Source organism: Anastrepha obliqua, chromosome 1, assembly GCF_027943255.1.
Source record: "Anastrepha obliqua isolate idAnaObli1 chromosome 1, idAnaObli1_1.0, whole genome shotgun sequence".
In the NCBI taxonomy this organism is placed as follows: Eukaryota; Metazoa; Arthropoda; class Insecta; order Diptera; family Tephritidae; genus Anastrepha; species Anastrepha obliqua.
In genome coordinates this window covers 76,336,589-76,356,175 of record NC_072892.1, presented here as the reverse complement: position 1 = coordinate 76,356,175, position 19,587 = coordinate 76,336,589, and the positions used below count along the sequence as shown (strand labels likewise).

Genomic DNA, 19,587 nt, shown 5'->3' with positions numbered 1-19,587 from the left:
ACTTTTTGTCGAAAGTAGCTCTCACTCAAATCTCGTTATGTCTGTAAATATTTATTATTTTTTGACTGACGTTTTGACCCACTTTGTGGAACTAGAATTTGACAAAATTTTGACCACATATAAAATCGACGATGGAGAATCCAAAAATTCAATAAAAAAATAATAGCCTATGAGCACATAGGCTATTGTTATACTAAGGGGACGATATTATTTTCAAGTTATTATTATTATATATCGATTTTGGACTGCGTTTTTATACCGTTAAATTCTTGACTATACTTGTGATTTAGCTTTCATGAATAACGAAAGTGAACGTCAGCTAGCGCACCCGCGGTGGGTGTGATTGTGGGAGGGTACGAAACGTGTCGAAAAAAAATTTTTACCAACTCATTTTATACCGGCTGAAATTTTTTTCATGTATTGTTGACATTTAGTAGAATAAAAAAAATACTCAGCTGCGCGGTAGTTTTGACGTGTTTTCAGCTGAACAGGTGAGCTTGTAAAAAAAATTGAAAAGTATAACTACTTTATGCCGATTTAAATTTTTTTACCTAGTTTTTAGTCCGGGAGCCAGGGGTCATTTTGACCTCATCATTTCATGCCGACTGATTTTAATACTGAAGGCAGATGCTATCCAATGGATGACGAAACCAACCGTCAGCTGGTCCAGTAGCGGTGGGTACATGCGTGGGATGCTGCGAAACGTGTCGAAAAAAAATTTTAACAACTCATTTAATACCGGCTGAAATTTTTTTTGTGTGCAGTATCTGCACAGTTCAATGCAGCTTCAGCAAGCATACAAATGATCAGCAAGTAATTTTGCTTTTTCTTTTGGTGTTTTCGCCCAATAATTTGTCCTTGTCCTTAGAGGGGGCTGGTGCATAACTGCGTTGTCGATTTTTTGGCAGGCCTTCCATAGTGTATAATTTGTAGCTTTAGTAGCTCCCATGCGATATATTTTTCAATTTTTTCGTCCTTGTCCTCTTTTAATATATCTTTAATTTCTTTTGTTGCTATATTCAACCTTTTTTTAATATCTGGTGAACGTGTAGATTGGCATTGTTGCCTTAGTTTTCGTTTTTCCCTGATTTTTTCCAAGATTTTATGGGGTAATTTGTGTTTGTTGTTACTCATCTTGACTATACTATAGGTGTGGAAGTTGTTGTTGCATACACTATACTGTCATTGAAGTATGCGATTGGGGAGTCTATTTCTTTTTCGGTCTTTAGGGGAACTTTAATGTTAAGGCTTTGCTCTATAATTTCACGAAAATAGTCAGAGTTCGTATAATTATTGTAAAATTTATGTGTCTTGTAGTTTAGGATAGGACGGGTTTCATAGCTTAATAATATTGGAGAATGGTCAGATGACAGGTCAAAGCTTGGAGTTATTTCTAGTTGCTCACTTTTAACATCTTTCGTAATGTAAAAGTCAATTAAATCAGGTCGCTTCCGCATATCAGTTGGCCAATAAATTGGTTCTTCAGAGCTTAAAAAGTTACTTTTATTTTCTATTATTGCATCGTAAAGATTTGTTCCTTTTGTATTTGTTATTCTGGATCCCTATTAGGTATTCTTTGCATTGAAATCTTCGCCTGCAATAAAACGGCCTTGAAGAGTTTTAAGAAAGTCAGAGTATAGTGTCTTAGAATTTTTATGTTGTCCTCAATTTGTATAGATATCGCTTGCAAGAAGTCCTGCCTATAGCGGTTTACATCAATGCATTTAATGTCTTTGTTTATAATTACCACCATTCCACCATGTGTCTTGCCATCAAGGTGATTGGTGTGATAAATAGTATGGTTAGGAAGGTTTAAATAATTTCTATCTGTGAAACGTGTTTCAGATATTAGAGCTGCGTCTATTTTATTGTTTTTTAGGAATGCTTTTAGTTCCAATGTATGCTGGCTTAGACCATTAGCGGTCCACAGGACAAAACTTAATTTATCTTGTTTGTTCATTCAATTTAGCAAAAAGTAACGTGATCATGTTTATCATTGCAGACATTTGTGAGATTAATTGTATTAATTCATTATATCTTTCAACTCTGAAATTTCCTTATTTTCCGGTATAGTTGCTCCAATAGATTGAGCATCATTTTTAGCGTTTATGGCTGTTACTTGGGCATAAGATAAATTTGGTGTTGTAGTACTGTGTTGGGTTGTCACATTGTCTAGGGTAGTTTGTGATGCAGCCTTTTCTTCTGTGTTTGTAATTGAGGTGGAATTTTTCTGTCTGATACTTGAAAATTGTTGTATTTTTAATGATTTATAAATCATACAGCCCTTGTAATTGGCTGTGTGGTTTTTACCACAGAGAGCATATTTTATTTCGTTAAAGTCCTTTACTGGACATTCTATGGCTTCATGACTTCCAGCACATTTGACACACACAGGTGTTTTAAAACAAAAATTTTTTGTGTGACCGTATTTTTGGCAGTTTGTGCATTGAGGCAAAGGGCGTTTTTGATGTGGAGGCTCAAATTTAATTTTGCACTGTAGTAGATGTGTAATAGTGTATATATCTTTGTTTTTGGGTTTGGTTTTTTCTTTTAATAATTTAGAGATTTGTGTATAGTGGTATGACTCTTTAGGTTGAATTTTTACTTCATTGTTTTTCCGGACTTTCAGTTCAAAGACGCAATTCGGAAGTTTGTTTAGCACATCGGTTAAATATTTAATGTATTCAACATTCTGAACAAATATTTGGAGTTTTAGATTGTTTGTCCCACTGTTTTGTGTTACTTCTTCTTTTTCATCATCAAGAGAGAATATATCAAATCTGTTTGATGTCAGAGTATGCGGGATTGATTTGTTATTTGTTTGTTTACTTAACCAGTAGGTTGTAATTGTTTTTTGGTTGGCTAATGTTTTATGTTTTTTGGTGGTTTTTGTTGTGTAGACATGATTGGCGAGTATGAAGAAATTGAACTGTAGTAGCGGTTCTGCATGTTGATGCTGATGTTGTAACTGTTGTGATTGTTGTTGCACTTGTGAGAGCTACCAGAAAAGTGGTGGGATGAGAAATGCTGACTAGATCAATTGGAGTTTGGCATTGCTCATTCCATGAGTTGTGGGTATAGAGTTAACGGCGGTTGCGAGGTGAGGTTGTACAGCTGATGACTTACTCTTTATTTCATTTGCCGAGAACGGAACATTGTAGCTGGAGTTAGGACTTGTTAGTTGCCTTTGCGCTGGTGAGCGAAACCTCTCTTCGGGAGGAGAGCGCCCCACAGGCATTTTAAATGCTAAATTTTTTCACTAGTTGTTTTTATTATTTTTATGTTTTTATTTTGTTTGTATTTACATATATTTTCAAAACAAAAGTTGGGCTAAGATAGCACAAGATGTATTGTGTTGTAGTATTAAAGCTTCTATATCGCTGTGTGCTTTTAAATATAGTACGTCTGTTCAATCGATAAGTTTAAAATATACTTAAAATTAATAATGTTATTATTATGAATAAAATAGTAATAATTAATAGTTAATATGAAAGTTACACTGAGATAGTAATATGATAATTGTAAACGTTACTAGTACACTCGATACATAAATAATAATGATAGCCAAAAACTGTGTAGGGAGTGAGAGAAGTCTCATTGTGTGAGTGAAACAGGAGACCGGCTTCAGTCTATAGTATAGTGTGGCATTTCACTCACCAGTAAAGGCGCGGCAAATTTTAAGAATCTAAGATTGGGAACACTAAGCATATATCAGGATTAAACTTTAATAATAAAAATATATGTTTATTTTCTTAAAAAAATTTTTAGATTTTTAATCGAAGTACAGTTAAAAAACACTCTAATTGATCAGTTATCGAGCGGGATGATAAATGATTAAATAACTAAAATGGCCATACAAAAATAGGGGTTGGTGATAAAAAAGTAAAACTTTTGTATTTTTTAATGCCACATTATAAAGCAATAAAAACAAAACATTTCGTCAAAAAATTAAAAAAAAATTCTTAATTTATTTTAATTTTATATTACAATATATATATATATTAGGTATAACACATTTGATGGCATTGTATACTTCACGTAGGCACAGAAATATTTTTTTGTTTTGTACCTTTTTCATAAAGGTACCAATTTATTGTTTTCTTTTCAAGAGACCAGTGAGGTCCTCTTCCCATTTCCGTGCCTAATAACGATTTTAAAGCAAACGATTATATTTGCAAATATAACGAACAAGAATTTACCAAAACATAAGTTTTAATTATCTTAACTAATTTTTGAAATAGGACTGCGCCATTTCGTTGCCCAACGCAATAATACATACAGTGGTCACACCATTTATTCGTACATTCGCAGTTTATAAACAGGTACACAAAGAATAACATATTTATTCAATATTTAAAGAACAACAACTTTCAATTAAATATTCAATATCAAATTATTATTCGTACATACCCATATAAGGAATATATTATTAAAAAACATATTGATAAAAAACGAATATTTAGTACTTTGTTGGGCCGTATTTAGCTTTAATAACTGCTTCCAAACGTCGTTGCATACTATTTACCAATACCTTGGTTTCATTAGCTGCAATTTTCTCCCACTCAACACTTAAAGCTGTCTTTAATGACGCCTTTGATGTTATTTTGTGCTTTCTGACTCTCCTTTCTAACAGCTCCTAAACAAGCTCAATTGGGTTCAGATCCGGTGATTGAGGTGAATATATAAGCTACTTACAGTGGTAAATAAGCCATTCTTACACGAGATAAGATGAGTGTTTTGGGTCATTTTGGGTCAACTCCAATATCTTCTTTCTGTTAATATCTGAAATGTAGGGCTTGCGACGCTCTGCTATGATAACCAGTGCAGACAATTACGGACTGTTTACGGGCTTACTTTTTTTATGCAAAGACTCTAGAATATTTCGGCATAGTACCGTGGAGGTTATTTAGGGATTTTGCGCGACTGATGTAACTATGTTGCATTCTGCACGTGAAGTCAATATTTTTCGTCTTCCGACTTGGTGGTGATTAACTTCCAATTTACCAATTTATTAACGTAATTAGCAATAACACTTTGCACCGTATAATGCGTTTTGCCAATTTGTTGTCGACTTCGTGCAGAGACTTGTTTTCGATGTACAATTTAATAACAATTTTACGCATTTCTAATGGTAAATCCGCGCATTTCTAATGGTATTACGCGCAAATGAAACTGAATCAGCGAGAAAAACTAAAAAAAAAACTATATTATTTCGTTTTTAGCAATATTAGTAAAAACACAAACGATTTTTACTGTTACCTTTGTAGCAACAATATCATGAACTGAAAGTGTACGAATAATTTTGTTTGCGGCAATTCATCAGGAATGTAACATTCGTACACTACCCCAAAAAAATAATATTGTCACAGCAAATATTTTGCACTGTACATAAGTAATGGGAGTTAACGAATTGCTCAATTTGAAAATTTTTCTCGTCAGAAAACACAATGTTCGGAAATTGACCGCTTTGGACCAAGCGAAGCAACTCCTTCGCTCTCTCAAGTCTGACTTGTTGCTGCTTTGGTGTGAGATCATGCGCCATTTGGATCTTGTAAGGCTTGACTTTGAGATCGTTTTCAGTACGCGGCGGATGCGGAACAAATATTTTCAATTCTTTCGCCATTTGACTGGCACTTCGTCGGGGATTGCGCTCAAGTCGCTTTTTCACTTTTTGAACCATTTCACGTGACGTTGCAGTCTTTTGATGACCACCTGCATGACGTTTCGCGATGCTGCCAGTATCGTTGTAACGAGTAATGGTGCGATAAACAAAAACTTTATTTACTTTAAGGTGCTCAAACTCACGAACAATCGCTGGTTTTGATTTTCCAGCCAACTGTCATTTAGCCAACTAACAGACAGCTGACGGCCGTACATCTAGTGCGTGAGCGGTCTGAAGTTGGTTACACTTCGAGTGCTGAACCCTGTATATCCCTAAATTGAAAAAGTATATATGTACGTACAGTTAGAATTAACGTTAGTAATCACTGAAACCAACTGAGTGTTACTTTCAAGTTGTCATAAATGTTTCCATAAAATTTGATTGTTATTCTTTGAATAAGAAAATTAAAACAAAAATTTTAAATTGGATAAAATGTTATAGGATAGACATGGTTGTTAATTTAAATGCTGTCAATAACCTCCCGCTATCCAGGTATTACTGAAAAGTTGGATGAAGTGAAATTTTAGAAGACGGTACATAATATATCTTTTATAAAGATCCTAAGATTTTTTATTTATAGTACAAGCAGTTGCACGGATTACTTTTTTGATGGCTGCCATAGAAAAAACCAAAATAATTGCCAGCCCCAATACCAAGATTGTCAATGTCGCCCTTGTTGTGTAAATTCTATGATAAATGACCATACCTATTCCCTTCTCAAAAAGATCTGCCGTAAAGTCATCAGAGATTATCATCGACAGCAAACTCGAGAAAAATATACAATATTTGATGGTGGAAACAGCATTAACGTAAGGATACATCGTTCATCATTTGGTTAGTATAGATTGTATGGATATATATATATAATATATATATAATATTTCTGCAAATTTATTTCAAAAGCACCAGGGGAAGATGGAAAATGTAAACCTATTCTTGGCGACCAAAGCTTATCTAGACAAAACGATGGTAAAGATAGATATCGAAAAAAGGACAAAACTAACGGTCGCATCAAAAACAAGGTTGACGATGATGATGACGGCAATGGAGCAAAAACAAACGGTTGGAAAAGAAAAGCTCGAAAAAGTGACCTGAATTCCATAGCCAATAGTTCTGGTGTAAGAAAAGATAAAAAGAAAAGCGGAAGAGGAGAAGATGACGTTAATAAAAGGCAAGGGAAAGGAAAAGATAAAGGGGGTGACGATAATGATAGTGGGAAGCGAAAGGGATCACAAGTAAGGGGTATGAAGGATGGTGATAATGACGGTAGTAGTAAAATAGGAAAAGGAAGAAAAGAAAAACGAAAGGGAGAAGATCAAGATGATGATAGTAGTGTAAAACAAGGGAAGAGAAAGGGAAGTGAAGATGATGACAATGGTAAGGTGAAACTAGCCAAGCGTAAAGGTGGTAAAGGTGGTAAAGTTGATCAAGGTGGTGGTGGTAATGATCAAGATGAGGACGTTGCAGCAACTCGAAACACAAAGACCAAAGGCGAAAATATTCAAAATGCTGATAATAAAAGAAATGGTGATAAAGTAGGGAAAGTAAAGTCTTCAAATAACAGAAAGGATGGTGGTGATAGAAATGATGACACGTTTGATTATAAAGTAGACAATAAAAAGTCGGAAAAAGGTAAACGAAGAAGTAGCGAAGCTAACGATGATGGGAAGCATGGTAAAGGAAATTTAGATAAAAGTGGCGCAAAACGTCTTGAAAATGGAGAGACAAACGACAAAAATAAATCAGATAAAGCAAATCGTAAAAATTACAAGCAAAGCATAACCGACTTGCCAGTAATATCAGACTTACGTACAAAAGTACGTAAAGGCCATGACATACTTCCAAACCGTACGAATCGTAAAGGAAAAGATAATTATCAGTCGAGCTCATTTCAAGAAGATGGAAGAAAAACGGGGGATCGCCATAGTGTCAGTGTTCAAATAAGCAAACGTCAACAAAATCAACTATCTAAAAGTAGGAAAGGTCACATTAACGAACGATTCGGATCTAGAAGTAGTAGACAAAAATTCCGAAGTTCTCGTAGCGTTGGTGGACTCTATCGCGGATATGGATCTTCGATGCCCAGCCGTTATGACGAGATTAGACCATGTGATATACTTCGTGCTCATATGGAGCAACGTGAACTTTGGTAAGTCTTTAATCAGTTTATGCTATAAAAGGCATTCATTTACATTTAACTTTCCTTTTTCTAGTGAAATACGAAGATGTTGTTTGTCATGCCCTTGCAACTGCAATACTAGTTACTGCCAAGCACCATCTATAATTTGTTCCGGCTTATATTAGAGTGGTTGAGTGAGATTGTATTGTAGTAAACAAACTTAGAGCAAATTAGTAGTGATATAAGTAACAGTAAATACAACTTTTGTGAAATATTAAGGGAAATCATTGTATTACATCAGCCGTTTTTATTGGAACATGAAGGCGTTCTCAGTAGTTAGTATTTGGGACAAAGAATAAGAACAATGTGTGGGAAACCTTGGCAAAACGTTGAGCAAACCAAAAATTTAAACTTGAGGTTCTCTTGTCTTCTTCTTGATTGGTACGATAACTGCAATGTTGACCGAGTTTAACAAAGCGCGCCAGTCATTTCTTTCGCCTGCTAACCAGCGTCAGTTGGACATACAAAATGAAGCGAAGTCCTTCTCTACCTGATCTTTCCAAAGCAGAAGAGGCCTTTCTTTTCGTCTTTCCACCAACTACAATCACATCGAATGTTTTTAGAGCCGAAGCGTTTGTATCCACTAGGACAACTTGACCTAGCTAGCGGAGCCGCTAGATCTTTATTCACTCCTCTGAATATTTCAATTTATTTGATTTGTTTTGTACATAGTAAGACAAAGTATTGTGGTAGTACATCTTCTCATAATTCTAGAATACGAGGATGGTATACATAAAAATGCTACTTAAATTTTAAAACTATTTTAACTATTAAACTTATAAACTAAAACTTAGAATAGTAGGTGAGAAAAAGAGAAAGATGGTGGGAATGGGAGAAAGGAAGGGAAATTAAAGGTTAGAAGTAGTTAGAAACTGCAGTTTTAAAACACCTTGCTTGTTTTATAAGCTTTATTGTAGTTGGTATAGAATTCCAAAGTTTTATGGCACTAACAAAGAACATGCGCTCTGATTCAAAGTAGGTGTAAGTCGGAACAATCAGATTCAATGGTCGGATGCACTGGCATTGTTTAAAGTTTTGTTATAGGTACATTGGCTTTTGTGTGTATATTAATTTATAAAGGAATATAATAGCACGTATTTTGAGCCCAGCCTATGACCAAGGATCTGTTTTGAATATATAGATATATGGTCTTATTTCCTTTTTTTAAACACGAAACGCGCTGCATTATTTAAAGCGATTTGCAATTTTTGTTGGGAATTATTATCAGGCCTGCAATATACTAATTCAGCGTGTGATACATGAGAAACAATGAGTGATCTAACAAGCTTTAATTTAGTTTGTCGTGTCAGTAAGTAGGCAATATAGCTTTCTAAGAATATTATATATCTTGTTTACAGCAAGGTTTACGTAGTCAACGCATGATAATCTTGTATTTATTCTCTCATCAAAGTTGATGAGATGCAATAGAAACATGACTTAAAAAGTGGAGAATAAAGGACATACTGAAAACACTATCTGAATTATCTCATCTTGCACGAGTGTCCGTCCTCGAAGGCAATCGAATCTGGGTCATTGAGAAAAAAAAATGAGGAACAACGGAAGCTTTAAGGGAGACCGGGAACTGAGACTGGGTTCCCAGCTATGAAACATTGGAGACTGGAGACTCGTCCTTTTCAGCTCCCTGCATCAACATCTATCACCCCCGGAATAAAAAACTTGTACCAATCAGCACTAGAGATAACGGAAGCTTTAAGGGAAACTGGAAACTAGGCCTTTCTAGCTTAGTCCACTTATTCACTTCCATCACATTCACATCCTATTTAATCATACTGTATGTTGATGATGGATACCTATTGGACGGCTCTATAGAGAGCCTGTTACTGGGCGAAAATGAGCTTGGCTCAGTGGAACCAGCGAAAGCAATGGAGATGCAGGTGACCCCTGCAAACCCTTTAGCTGATCCTAGGGAGGCTGCGCTAGCTCATTTACGTCTCAGTGCTCTGACGCTTTCTTCTGCGGACGGAAGTAATGTGGGTAATTAGGATGCAAATCCGAAAAATACCACTGCACGAACGGCTACAAAGAGAGCGTCTGTTGCAGGAGGCAATTTGGAGGACGCAGACGTGGTTATGACGCAGGTAACCCCTGCCTGTCGTGGTGACATGACCGACATGACTGAGAAAACCAAATTGGTTCCTCTCCTGGCACCAGTTTCGGCGACTGTTGGGGATATGGTTAATCGGAGTTCACGCTCAGAAAGTACCAGCGCACCAATGGCCACGGAACAGATGCCAGCTCCAGGAGAAAATCTGTCTAATAGAGAGAAGAAGCGGCAAAGGCAGAGGAATGAGAAGAAGGCAAAAGAAACAGTAGGTATGACTACGGCTAACGTAGCTATGCAAACTGCCACTCGAGCCGGAGTTGCGGCTCATCTGTCTTCGTCCACTCCTGTGGCCGAATCTGGTAAGAGGAACAGATCTGATGATGACACATCTGATCTGGCCATCTTGACAGAAGAAGCGACTGTGATCGCACCATTTGGCACGAGGAAGAAGAACAGGAGGAAGGGTAATGGTGATGGTGGAGATCTGTGGCGATGGGCATATCCAATTGTCCCAAAAACAATTGGATTTTGTCGACAGTCAAGTCTGAGAGGCGATAGGGAAATCGAAAGATGTACCTAGATTCGAGCGAATGAGAGTTGAGCAAGGTATCCTCAAGGTGCAATGGTCAAACACCCACTCGCTCGTATGGCTGACCAAAACTGTGGCTGTGATGCCAGCGTTTGAAGGATGTAAGTTTGTCATTCGGCAAACGAACAAAATTCAAAAACTGGTGAGGGTGAGCATGCTGATCCCCTGGCCTCCAAGGGAGCCGCATGCGATCATCTCTAGCCTTCATGCCCTGAACGAGGGACTTGATACGAAGCACTGGATCATACCAAAGCGGGGACGGATCCTAAATATGGATCCTGGAACTGTTCCCACTTGGTTCTTGGTGTGGATCCAGAATCGTTGAAGGTCATACGGTCGAGGTATAGAATGCGCCTATATTTAAATCTGGGGCGGATACTAGTTACCGTCCTCGACTCATATATAGGAAAAGTGTAAGGTTGGAATTATGGCTGTCCATATGACATCAAATATTTCATTTACGCAAATTAACTTACAGAATAGCATATCGGCTAGAGCTCTTTTATGCCGCAGTCAAGCGAAACTGCACACAAATCCTCTCATAATATTAATTCAAGAACCGTGGGTGTCTAAAGGACAAATACGAGGCTTGAGAGATACAAAGTGGGGGTCTATCCTTTATAAAGAGAGAGAGGTCCGTCCGCGTACGTGTATTATTATGCCGAAAGCGGTCGATTGCAATTTGTTAAGACAATTCTGCTGTCAAGACTTAGTTGCAGTCAAAATAAAGTATCGATTAGAGGGGAAAGAAGTCGTCTTGGCCTATTTTCCTTGCGACTCCATTCTCCCTCCCCCTACGAGGCAGTTTATGGAAGTTGTAAGATATGCTGAATCCATGGAATTAGGTCTAATTGTGGGATGTGACGCAAATTCACAGAACATACTCGGGGTAGCACAAAATGTAACTTCAGGGGGAATAAACTCATGGAGTTCATTCTATCATCTCGTTTGGTCATACAGAACGTTGGTACCAGTCCAACTTTTGTGACCAGCAGAAGGCAGGAAGTGATTTATATGACATTAAATAACGACAAAATATCAGATCATATCACTGGTTGGAAAGTACTCGATAAAGATTTCCTATCGGACCATCGTTATATAGAGTTCAGTCTTGCGGCCGAAACAACCTCGACCCCAGCATGCCGGAATCCTCAAAAAGCGGACTAGACACGATATGAGGATCTCACTAAGGGAGGAAATCCGTGATGTTCCCAAACTCCAGACAATAACTGCGATTGAAGTAGCCACAAACTCATTGCGGCGAACTTTGATCGAGTGCTATAATAAGGTGTACCCGGAACGTAGGAGAAGAGAGGGTAAGACAGTCCCTTGGTGGAACGCCGAGCTCTCAAAACTCCGAAAAACTTCCAGGAAACTTCTTAGATCAACTAAATTGGATTCTTATGGAACCTTCTGCAGTGAACTGGAGGAATGGAAGAGTTCAACAAGGTTATGCAAAGCGATCCAAAGAGACCGGACGGCTAGGCTAGACTCACTGCTCAAACGAGATGGTACTTATACGGACTCAAAATCAGAATGGTACGATGTTCTCTTTTCAACAAATTTCCCACATTTCAAAGCTCTATCGATCAATCTGACCATGTCAATATAATTACGAGCAGACGTGATTGGTTTATTGCATCCAGGATAGTTAACGAGGAAACGATAGTGTTCGCCTTCTCGTCATTCGAAAACTTTAAGTCCCCAGGACCCGATGGCAGTTACCCAATCATGCTCAAGCGAGGTGGAGAACAACTAATAAAGGCTTTGAAAAGAATCTTTACGACATGTCTTGCGCACGCTTATGTTCCACAATTGTGGCATTTGGTAAAAGTTGTATTTGTCCCAAAGCCAGGCAAGGACAGCTACGCTTTACCAAAAAGTTTCACACCTATAAGCCTGACATCGTTTATGCTTAAGGGTCTGGAACGTATGGTGGAGAAGCACATTAGGACGGGGGTTCTAAGTCGAAACCCTCTCATCGTCAGACAACATGCTTATCACAGTGGAAAATGTTGCGAATTGGCTCTGCACGAGCGCGTTAGCATAATCGAAAAAGGGCTGGAAACAAGAGAGTACACTCTTGGTGTGTTTGTAGACATTGAAGGAGATTTCGACAATGCTACCCTTGACTTTATGTGCTCTTCTATCAGAAATCATGGAGTGGAAGATTTCATTGTCAGATGGATCCACTCTATGATATCCAAAAGACTGCTTACCATAGATAGAGAAAGCGATGAAGGAGTCAGGGCTGAGGTGAAAAAGGATTGCCCACAAGGCGGTGTACTCTCTCCCCTACTTTGGTGCTTCGTGGTGGACTCTCTTCTTAATGATCTGCAGGAAATTGGACACATCCAAGCCTACGCAGACGATGTGTGCGTATTAATCTCAGGACAATCACTTGAAGTTATATGCAATAAAATGCAGGTAGCTCTAAATAAGATTGAGTACTGGTGCGAATTGCATGGCCTTTCGGTGAATCCTACAAAAAGTACCTTAATGCTTTTCACTAGGAAACGAAATATGGAAGGCCACATTAAATATCTAGGAGTAATCCTAGATAGTAAACTTACCTGGAAGAAGGACGTCGATCAGAAGGTCTCTCGAGCACTAAAAGTCTTCTGGCAGTGTAAGATAACCTTTCATTATACCCATTATTACATACGCCTCTGTAGTATGGTGGAAAGTCACAAACGCCTAAACAGGCTATAGAGAAGTGTGTGCTTGGGTATCACAGGTGCCATGAGTACGACATCTGGTGATGCCCTTAACGCCATTCTGAACTTGCAACCTCTTGATCTGCAAATTCGAAAGGAAGCAATGAAGGCGGCGTACAGGCTCAAGTTAAACGGAGTCTGGGGAAATTAAGTAAGCACTGGCCACAGTCGGATATACCACCAGTTGTCAGAGCGGTGCACACTGTTCTCGATGCTGGTGGACAATCGGGTGCCTGTCGTTAGCTTCGGTAGGAAGTATGACGTGTTGATCCCAGTTAGAGATCAATGGTTAAGTCCAGGGAACCTAATAAGAGGATATCAGCACACTTTTTACCCCGACGGATCCAAAACTAGTGATGGAAGCGTATCTGGATGGTACTTAGACGAAGACACTAAGCCCTTGCTTACCCACGCTGCGAAGTTAGTCGGTGAATGTAAGACAAAACTGAACAGTGTTGCAAAACACAAAAAAGTTTGTCTTATTTGGGTACCTGGACATTGTGATATTGCAGGGAACGAGTTAGCTGATAAATTGGCAAATGAAGGCTCTGCAAGTAAACCACTAGGCCCTGAACCGTTTCTAGGTGTCAATTCCGCAACGATTCAGCTATGGATTGATGACTTCATGAGGTCTACCCACAAAGGTTGTTGGTCTGAGTTGAACTCGTGCAGAGTAGCCAAGTGCTTTGTGAAAGAACCAAACAGGAAAACAGCAACCTTTCTCCTAAAACTTAGCAGGAAGGACCTGAGAGTACTGGTGGGTGTACTCACAGAGCACAACGTCTGTGGTCAGCATATGGCTACCATGGGGGTCGTGGACAGCGCGATAAGGCATATCGCATATCCTGTCTTGAAGATGACGACACTGCAGAGCATTTTCCCTGTAGCTGTCCTGCATTTTCCAGAATCAGACGTAGGATATTGGGTTGCGATACACTGAGTATGGACAAAGTTCATACTCTTTCGGATCTCTTAAAGTTCATTAATGAATCCAAGAGATTTGAGGAAGAGTGACCTCAAACTAACTTATCCGTTTTTACCATCCACCTTTTATCTTTCCTATCTCTATTCCTTCTACTGATATCTATCCTGTGCTTGGACTTCTCCAGCCCCCACACAAATCTAATCTAATATGTACATAATTCTGTCAAAAAAGTCACGGGAATTGTTGAATAAAACGCAAAATAATTGTCATCAAATCGTCAAATTTTGTTTTGCCGCCTTCAAAATAGGCTCCATTTGAAGCAATACACATATGCCAACGATTAGTCCAGGCATCAAAGCAGCTTTTAAACGCGTTTGAAGAGATCTTCTTCAGCTCCTTCAGCGAATTCTCCGTAATGGCCTCTATCGACGAAAAGCGGCGTCCGTGGAGTGGCAATTTAAGTTTTAGGAAAAGGAAAAAGTCACAGGGGGCTAAATCAGGTGAATACGGCGGTTGTTCGATGATATCTGTCGAGTTTTTGGTCGATCAAGTGTCCACTATATGAACCTTGTGAGACGGTGCGTTATCATGGTGCAAGATCCATGAGTTTTCTTTCAGCAAATTTGGCCGTTTCCTAGGCACATTCTCTTTCAAACGTCGCATAACTTCCAAATAATTGTCTTTATTTACCGTAGAACCATATGGAACGAATTCCGAGATTTCGAGTGCACAACACCATGATAATCAAAGAAAACGAGTAGCATGATTTTCACTTTTGACCGACTTTGAGGTAGTTTTTTGGGTTTCGGCTCATGTACCAAACTTATATACCAATGTCTCATCACCTGTTATGTTGCGCTGGATACATGTTGGGTCCGAATTCACTTGCTCAACCTGTCTTCAGCCAATTTCTTCCGATGGATTTTTTGAAAGAAATTCAACTCTCTTGGAACGAGTCGAGCAGCCTCGCGTGATTCGTGAGACACGCTAAGGTCACGAGCTACCTCCCCCAAACTTAAATGATGGTTTTCCAGCACCAGACGTTGATGGGCGACCAGATCGGTGCATTCGATATTTTTATCCATAGTGAAAGTCGCAGAGCACACCTGCGGTTGACTGACATATTGTACTTGAATGCCAAAAACAAGCTAATTTATAGATCGCGCTCAAACATTATAGAGGACAGTTGTACCAATATTTCAGCAAAAAAAGTTTAGAAATATGTGTAACGCGCCCTTTTTATAGAACAATTCCCGATATTTTTTTGACAGAATGTATGTATATATCTCATTGAACAAATAGATAGTTTTTTAGCACTGGCAAGGAAATATAATTCTCTAGTACATAAGATTTGAAAACTTATTGTTAGTTTCTTATGCAAGAAATATATATATATATAATATAATTGGCGCGTACACCGTTTTTGGGTGTTTGGCCGAACTCCTCCTCGTATTTGTGACGTTGTTCCACAAATGGAGGGACTTACAGTTTCAAGCCGACTCCGAACGGCAGATATTTTTATGAGGAGCTTTTTCATGGCAGAAATACACTCGGAGGTTTGCCATTGCCTGCCGAGGGGCGACCGCTATTAGAAAAATGTTTTTCTTAATTTGGTGTTTTCACCGAGATTCGAACCGACGTTCTCTCTGTGAATTCCGAATGATAGTCGCGCACCAACCCATTCGGCTACGGCGACCGCCTAGAAAGAAAGATTTAACAAATAAAGAAAATGAAAAAAAATTATTCATATATGAATATGTATTAGGGTGGATCAATTTGTTCTTAAAAATATAGCCGACATTGTTTCGGCGACTGAAGTATCGTCCTGGGAAGTCTGAACAAAAGATATAAATCAATATTTCACTATATTCTTCACTATAATATTACACTGTGCAATAAAAATATTTTTTAATATACTTTTCCTCAGGTTTAGTGAAGTAGAAACAAACAGAATTGCGGCATGTATCAGGTTAGTCCATAAGTTCGTGCGTTTTTTAAAGGTGGTTTTAAAATTCCACGAGTTCGAACAAGGGGTCGGAGTTAAAGACTTCCAGACGACCAACGCGTGGGGCATCCTCCAGTCGCAGTTACCACTTCGGAATTTTGAAAACCACTTTTGTGTAGTCCTTACGCTCACGGTATCCTCTCCGTGAACAGTGTTTATTTATGCACCAGCAGTGGTTGCATTTTTACCACTTTTATAAAAAAAATACAAAATATGCCTCTTATAGCGTTCGAAGATTCCATTTTATTTTTTAACAACACGTGCTCCTAGCGATTAAAATCAGTTGTTGATTGCACAATTTATTAAAGAAAATATAAATAGTTCCGTTATGTTCCCCGAATAATTTTGTGTATGCGAAAATCGTCCAAAAGTGAAATTATGGGTAAAATACGCAAGAACTTATGGACTGACCAATATTATAAAGCCCCCGAAAAACGGGATTTTAACTTAAGCCCAGATAGTGAGCATTTTAGTACATTTAGATATATGCCTACATCGATCTAGATTTCTTTGTACTGTTATACATAGTACAGAGAACGTTAATGTATAGAGAAGTCTCAATGTCGGAAATGCATAGAATTTTGAGTGGTACTCGTTTTGCACGCGTGGTTCAAGCTGTGTTTTAAGGGGTAACACCACTGTACACGCGTAAAATAAACACGATTTTTAAAGAATTTTTTTGTATAGAAGGGAAGGGAAAACAATCACTCTGATTTGGGAAGTTATTACTTATATACTAAAATACAAAACTACAAAGTTTGATCGAAAAATTTTACAAAATGGCGGCATTGGAGACATTTTTGTAATGTGGTTTCTCTTGAAGGAGCTCCGCGGCACGCAGCACAGAGGGTGCAAATTTTAATCTGGAACAAAGAAACATTTTTTTTCTTAATCTAGATAAGAATAGCTAGAGAAACACGTAAGGGATTTAAAAAATATTTATTTTTGTGGAATTAGCAAGTATTTGAAGGAAAAATCTCTATTTTGGACTAAAAAAACGGCACTTAAATAATTATAACAATCGTTTAAATTAATCTATCGAAAATCCCCTACGCTCTTCTCTTAAGAAGGTTATTATACAGACGTAGTGAAAAACCTGATTAAAAATATTTAAAATTATTTGAGTTATGCTGCGTGCCAATTTCAGAAAACGTGTTTTGAGAAAAACGCGTTTAAAGTTTGGAAATTTGGAGAAGTCGTTAGGTAGCAGTCACTAACGCTTGGTTAAAAGCTTCAAATATTTATGAAATAAACTTCGGTAACGTATAAAACTTTTTGTTCTGTATTTTAAAAGGTTCAAAGAATTTTTTAAGCTTATAAAAAAAAAATCAATTTTTTGAAATTTCTACAGTGGTGTTACCCCTTAAGCTGTTTGAAATTGTATAACAACCACTACTGCACAAGATAAGACGAATGTCTTGGGCCATTATCTTGCTGCAATTGCCAAGTTGTCCCATTAAGACCCATATTTTCGAGCTCGAATTTATCAATGAATTTTTTTATGAGTGTAAAGCTAATCGCGAAGCACTCAACCAGAGACGGTGAAAAACCATCCACATCTAAAGCAGCGGCGGCAGTCAGTGAGGTGGCCAAGAAGCACTTGACCGTGGCGCTTACTGATCGCAGTACATCCTCGAAACCGCCCTAAATCTACAAGAAGTGAAGGGGGTGAAGGGGCCGGAGCCTGATGCTGAAGGTCCTTCAAATAAATCTTCACAAATGTAAGGAAGCTTCAGTTAAGCTCCTTCAGAATTTAGAAGGGGCCAACTACGATATGGCTCTGGTCAAGGAACGATGGATTGGTTCGGGAAACCTGGTGTCTGGACTAGACTCACCAAACTACAATACATACTTCCCGATCGTTACAAACAGGGTAAGAGCAGTGATACTAGTTAAGAAAAGTGTTTGTTCCTACTTTAATACTAATCTCTTCCAGGATGACCTGACAGTGGTGACAATTCAGGACTGCAAGAATAAAGCTTTACTTCTTGGGTCCTGCTGCATGTCACACGAAAAGGAGGCACCGCCGGACGAGCTTCATAATACGACAGGAGCTTTGCTCTGATAACTTCGAGTTTATTTATTCAAAATAGTCCCCTATGGCCTCGATCCACTGATTTGCGCGGTCTGAAAGCTTTTCGAAAGAGTGTTTCAGAACATTGACCGGAATGACCTTCAGGATGTTAGTTCAAGCCTTTTAGATGGGCTCTTCGGACCCACAACGTTTCCTTTCATGGCCAAATGCAATTTTTTCGAATAGGTAGAAGTCACAGGAAGCCAAATCAGGTGAATACGGTGAGTGATTGATGGTTAAAAAGCGATTTCTAGTCAAAAAATCAGTCACAAGAGTGGATCCATGAGATGGTGCATTATCATGCAACAAGCGCCAAGATAGCAAATTGCATCGACGGTTTGGTCCGTTGGCACGAACTCCTTGTGGGCAATTCCCTTGGAATCGTAAAAACAAACGAGCATCGACTTGATTTTTGATTTCCCCGAACGCGATGATTAAATGATTAAATGATTTTTTTTTCATAGCGAAAATACACTCGGAGGTTTGCTATGGGCTGTCGAGAGGCCATCGCTATTAGAAAAAACTTTTCCTATCATATGGTGTTCCATACAATTTCGGCACATTTTATATTTTATAAGTATTTGAACTTCAGCATATAGTGAACGTTGTATTTCAAATGAGCATACAATTTTTCTCACATGAGCAGGACCCGCAAAAATATTTATAGAGTCCGCTCCAGATCTATGACCCCCATGCTCACTAATGACACGGTGCGGGATGTGGCTTGATGCCATTAGCTATGTTATTTCCTTCAAATTTTAAATACCATCAGTCAAATTTCTCTCTTAATTGTGAAGATTCATAGATGGTTCAAGTAGCACAGGATTTGCTGCCCAACAATGAATTTCATAGTCGATTTAATTTACAGTAACTACAAATTTGTCAGAGTCAATTTTTGAATATAAGCAAATGTATTTTCTTTATCGGCACATTATTAGGGAATAGAAATTATTACGAGCTGAAAAAATGAAGGCTGTAAATTTTTCGCCTGTAACAGACAAACTAAGATCGGTTTTTTTGTAGTGTTAAGAAATATTGCAGGCCAAATTGGAACCGGCTACTTCAAGAAATTAAACTCTGAAAAAACATTTTGGCTTTCGATGAAAAACCAGATACTAACTTTACTTTTCGTATGCACTACATATGAATACATGAAAGCCCCTTTAGAATATCGCTTCGAGTGTTTTCCAGAAAATCTTCTTGAATAAATAGTTCTTGCTAAGAGTCAGACATCATTATTGAAGAGAGAAAAATCTATCAATCTTTTCAAAAAAGAGTTTTTTATTTCGTATTCTGGGCTATCTTAATTTCAAAATGTATTTCTTCAAGTTTCTTTATTTATAGAATCTTTCTTATAGAAGATACGAACAA

At 38.1% G+C, this 19,587-nt stretch overlaps 1 protein-coding gene across 3 annotated transcripts; it reads left to right on the top strand.

Moving 5' to 3' along the window:
- The first annotated feature begins 6,008 nt into the window (after nucleotides 1–6,008).
- LOC129235739 (uncharacterized protein DDB_G0290685-like) lies at nucleotides 6,009–8,076 on the top strand. 3 transcript variants are annotated; one of them, XM_054869750.1, is made up of 4 exons: nucleotides 6,009–6,154; nucleotides 6,243–6,496; nucleotides 6,566–7,811; nucleotides 7,876–8,076. In XM_054869750.1, the coding sequence occupies exons 1-4, from the start codon at nucleotides 6,111–6,113 to the stop codon at nucleotides 7,964–7,966; spliced, it is 1,635 nt and encodes a 544-aa protein (XP_054725725.1). In that variant the 5' UTR covers nucleotides 6,009–6,110; the 3' UTR covers nucleotides 7,967–8,076. The 3 variants fall into 3 exon arrangements, with proteins under 3 accessions (XP_054725725.1, XP_054725724.1, XP_054725726.1); XM_054869749.1 differs by having other exon boundaries at nucleotides 6,228–6,496; XM_054869751.1 differs by having other exon boundaries at nucleotides 6,013–6,154; nucleotides 6,220–6,496.
- Nucleotides 8,077–19,587: the final 11,511 nt, after the last annotated feature.

Excerpts from the sequence above, each read along its gene's own strand:
- LOC129235739 (XM_054869749.1), top strand. The coding sequence starts at position 6,111 with ATGGTTGTTAATTTAAATGCTGTCAATAACCTCCCGCTATCCAG. Across the intron at positions 6,155-6,227 it reads AATAACCTCCCGCTATCCAG|ATTTTTTATTTATAGTACAA; the intron begins GTATTACTGAAA and ends AAAGATCCTAAG. Across the intron at positions 7,812-7,875 it reads ATGGAGCAACGTGAACTTTG|TGAAATACGAAGATGTTGTT; the intron begins GTAAGTCTTTAA and ends TCCTTTTTCTAG.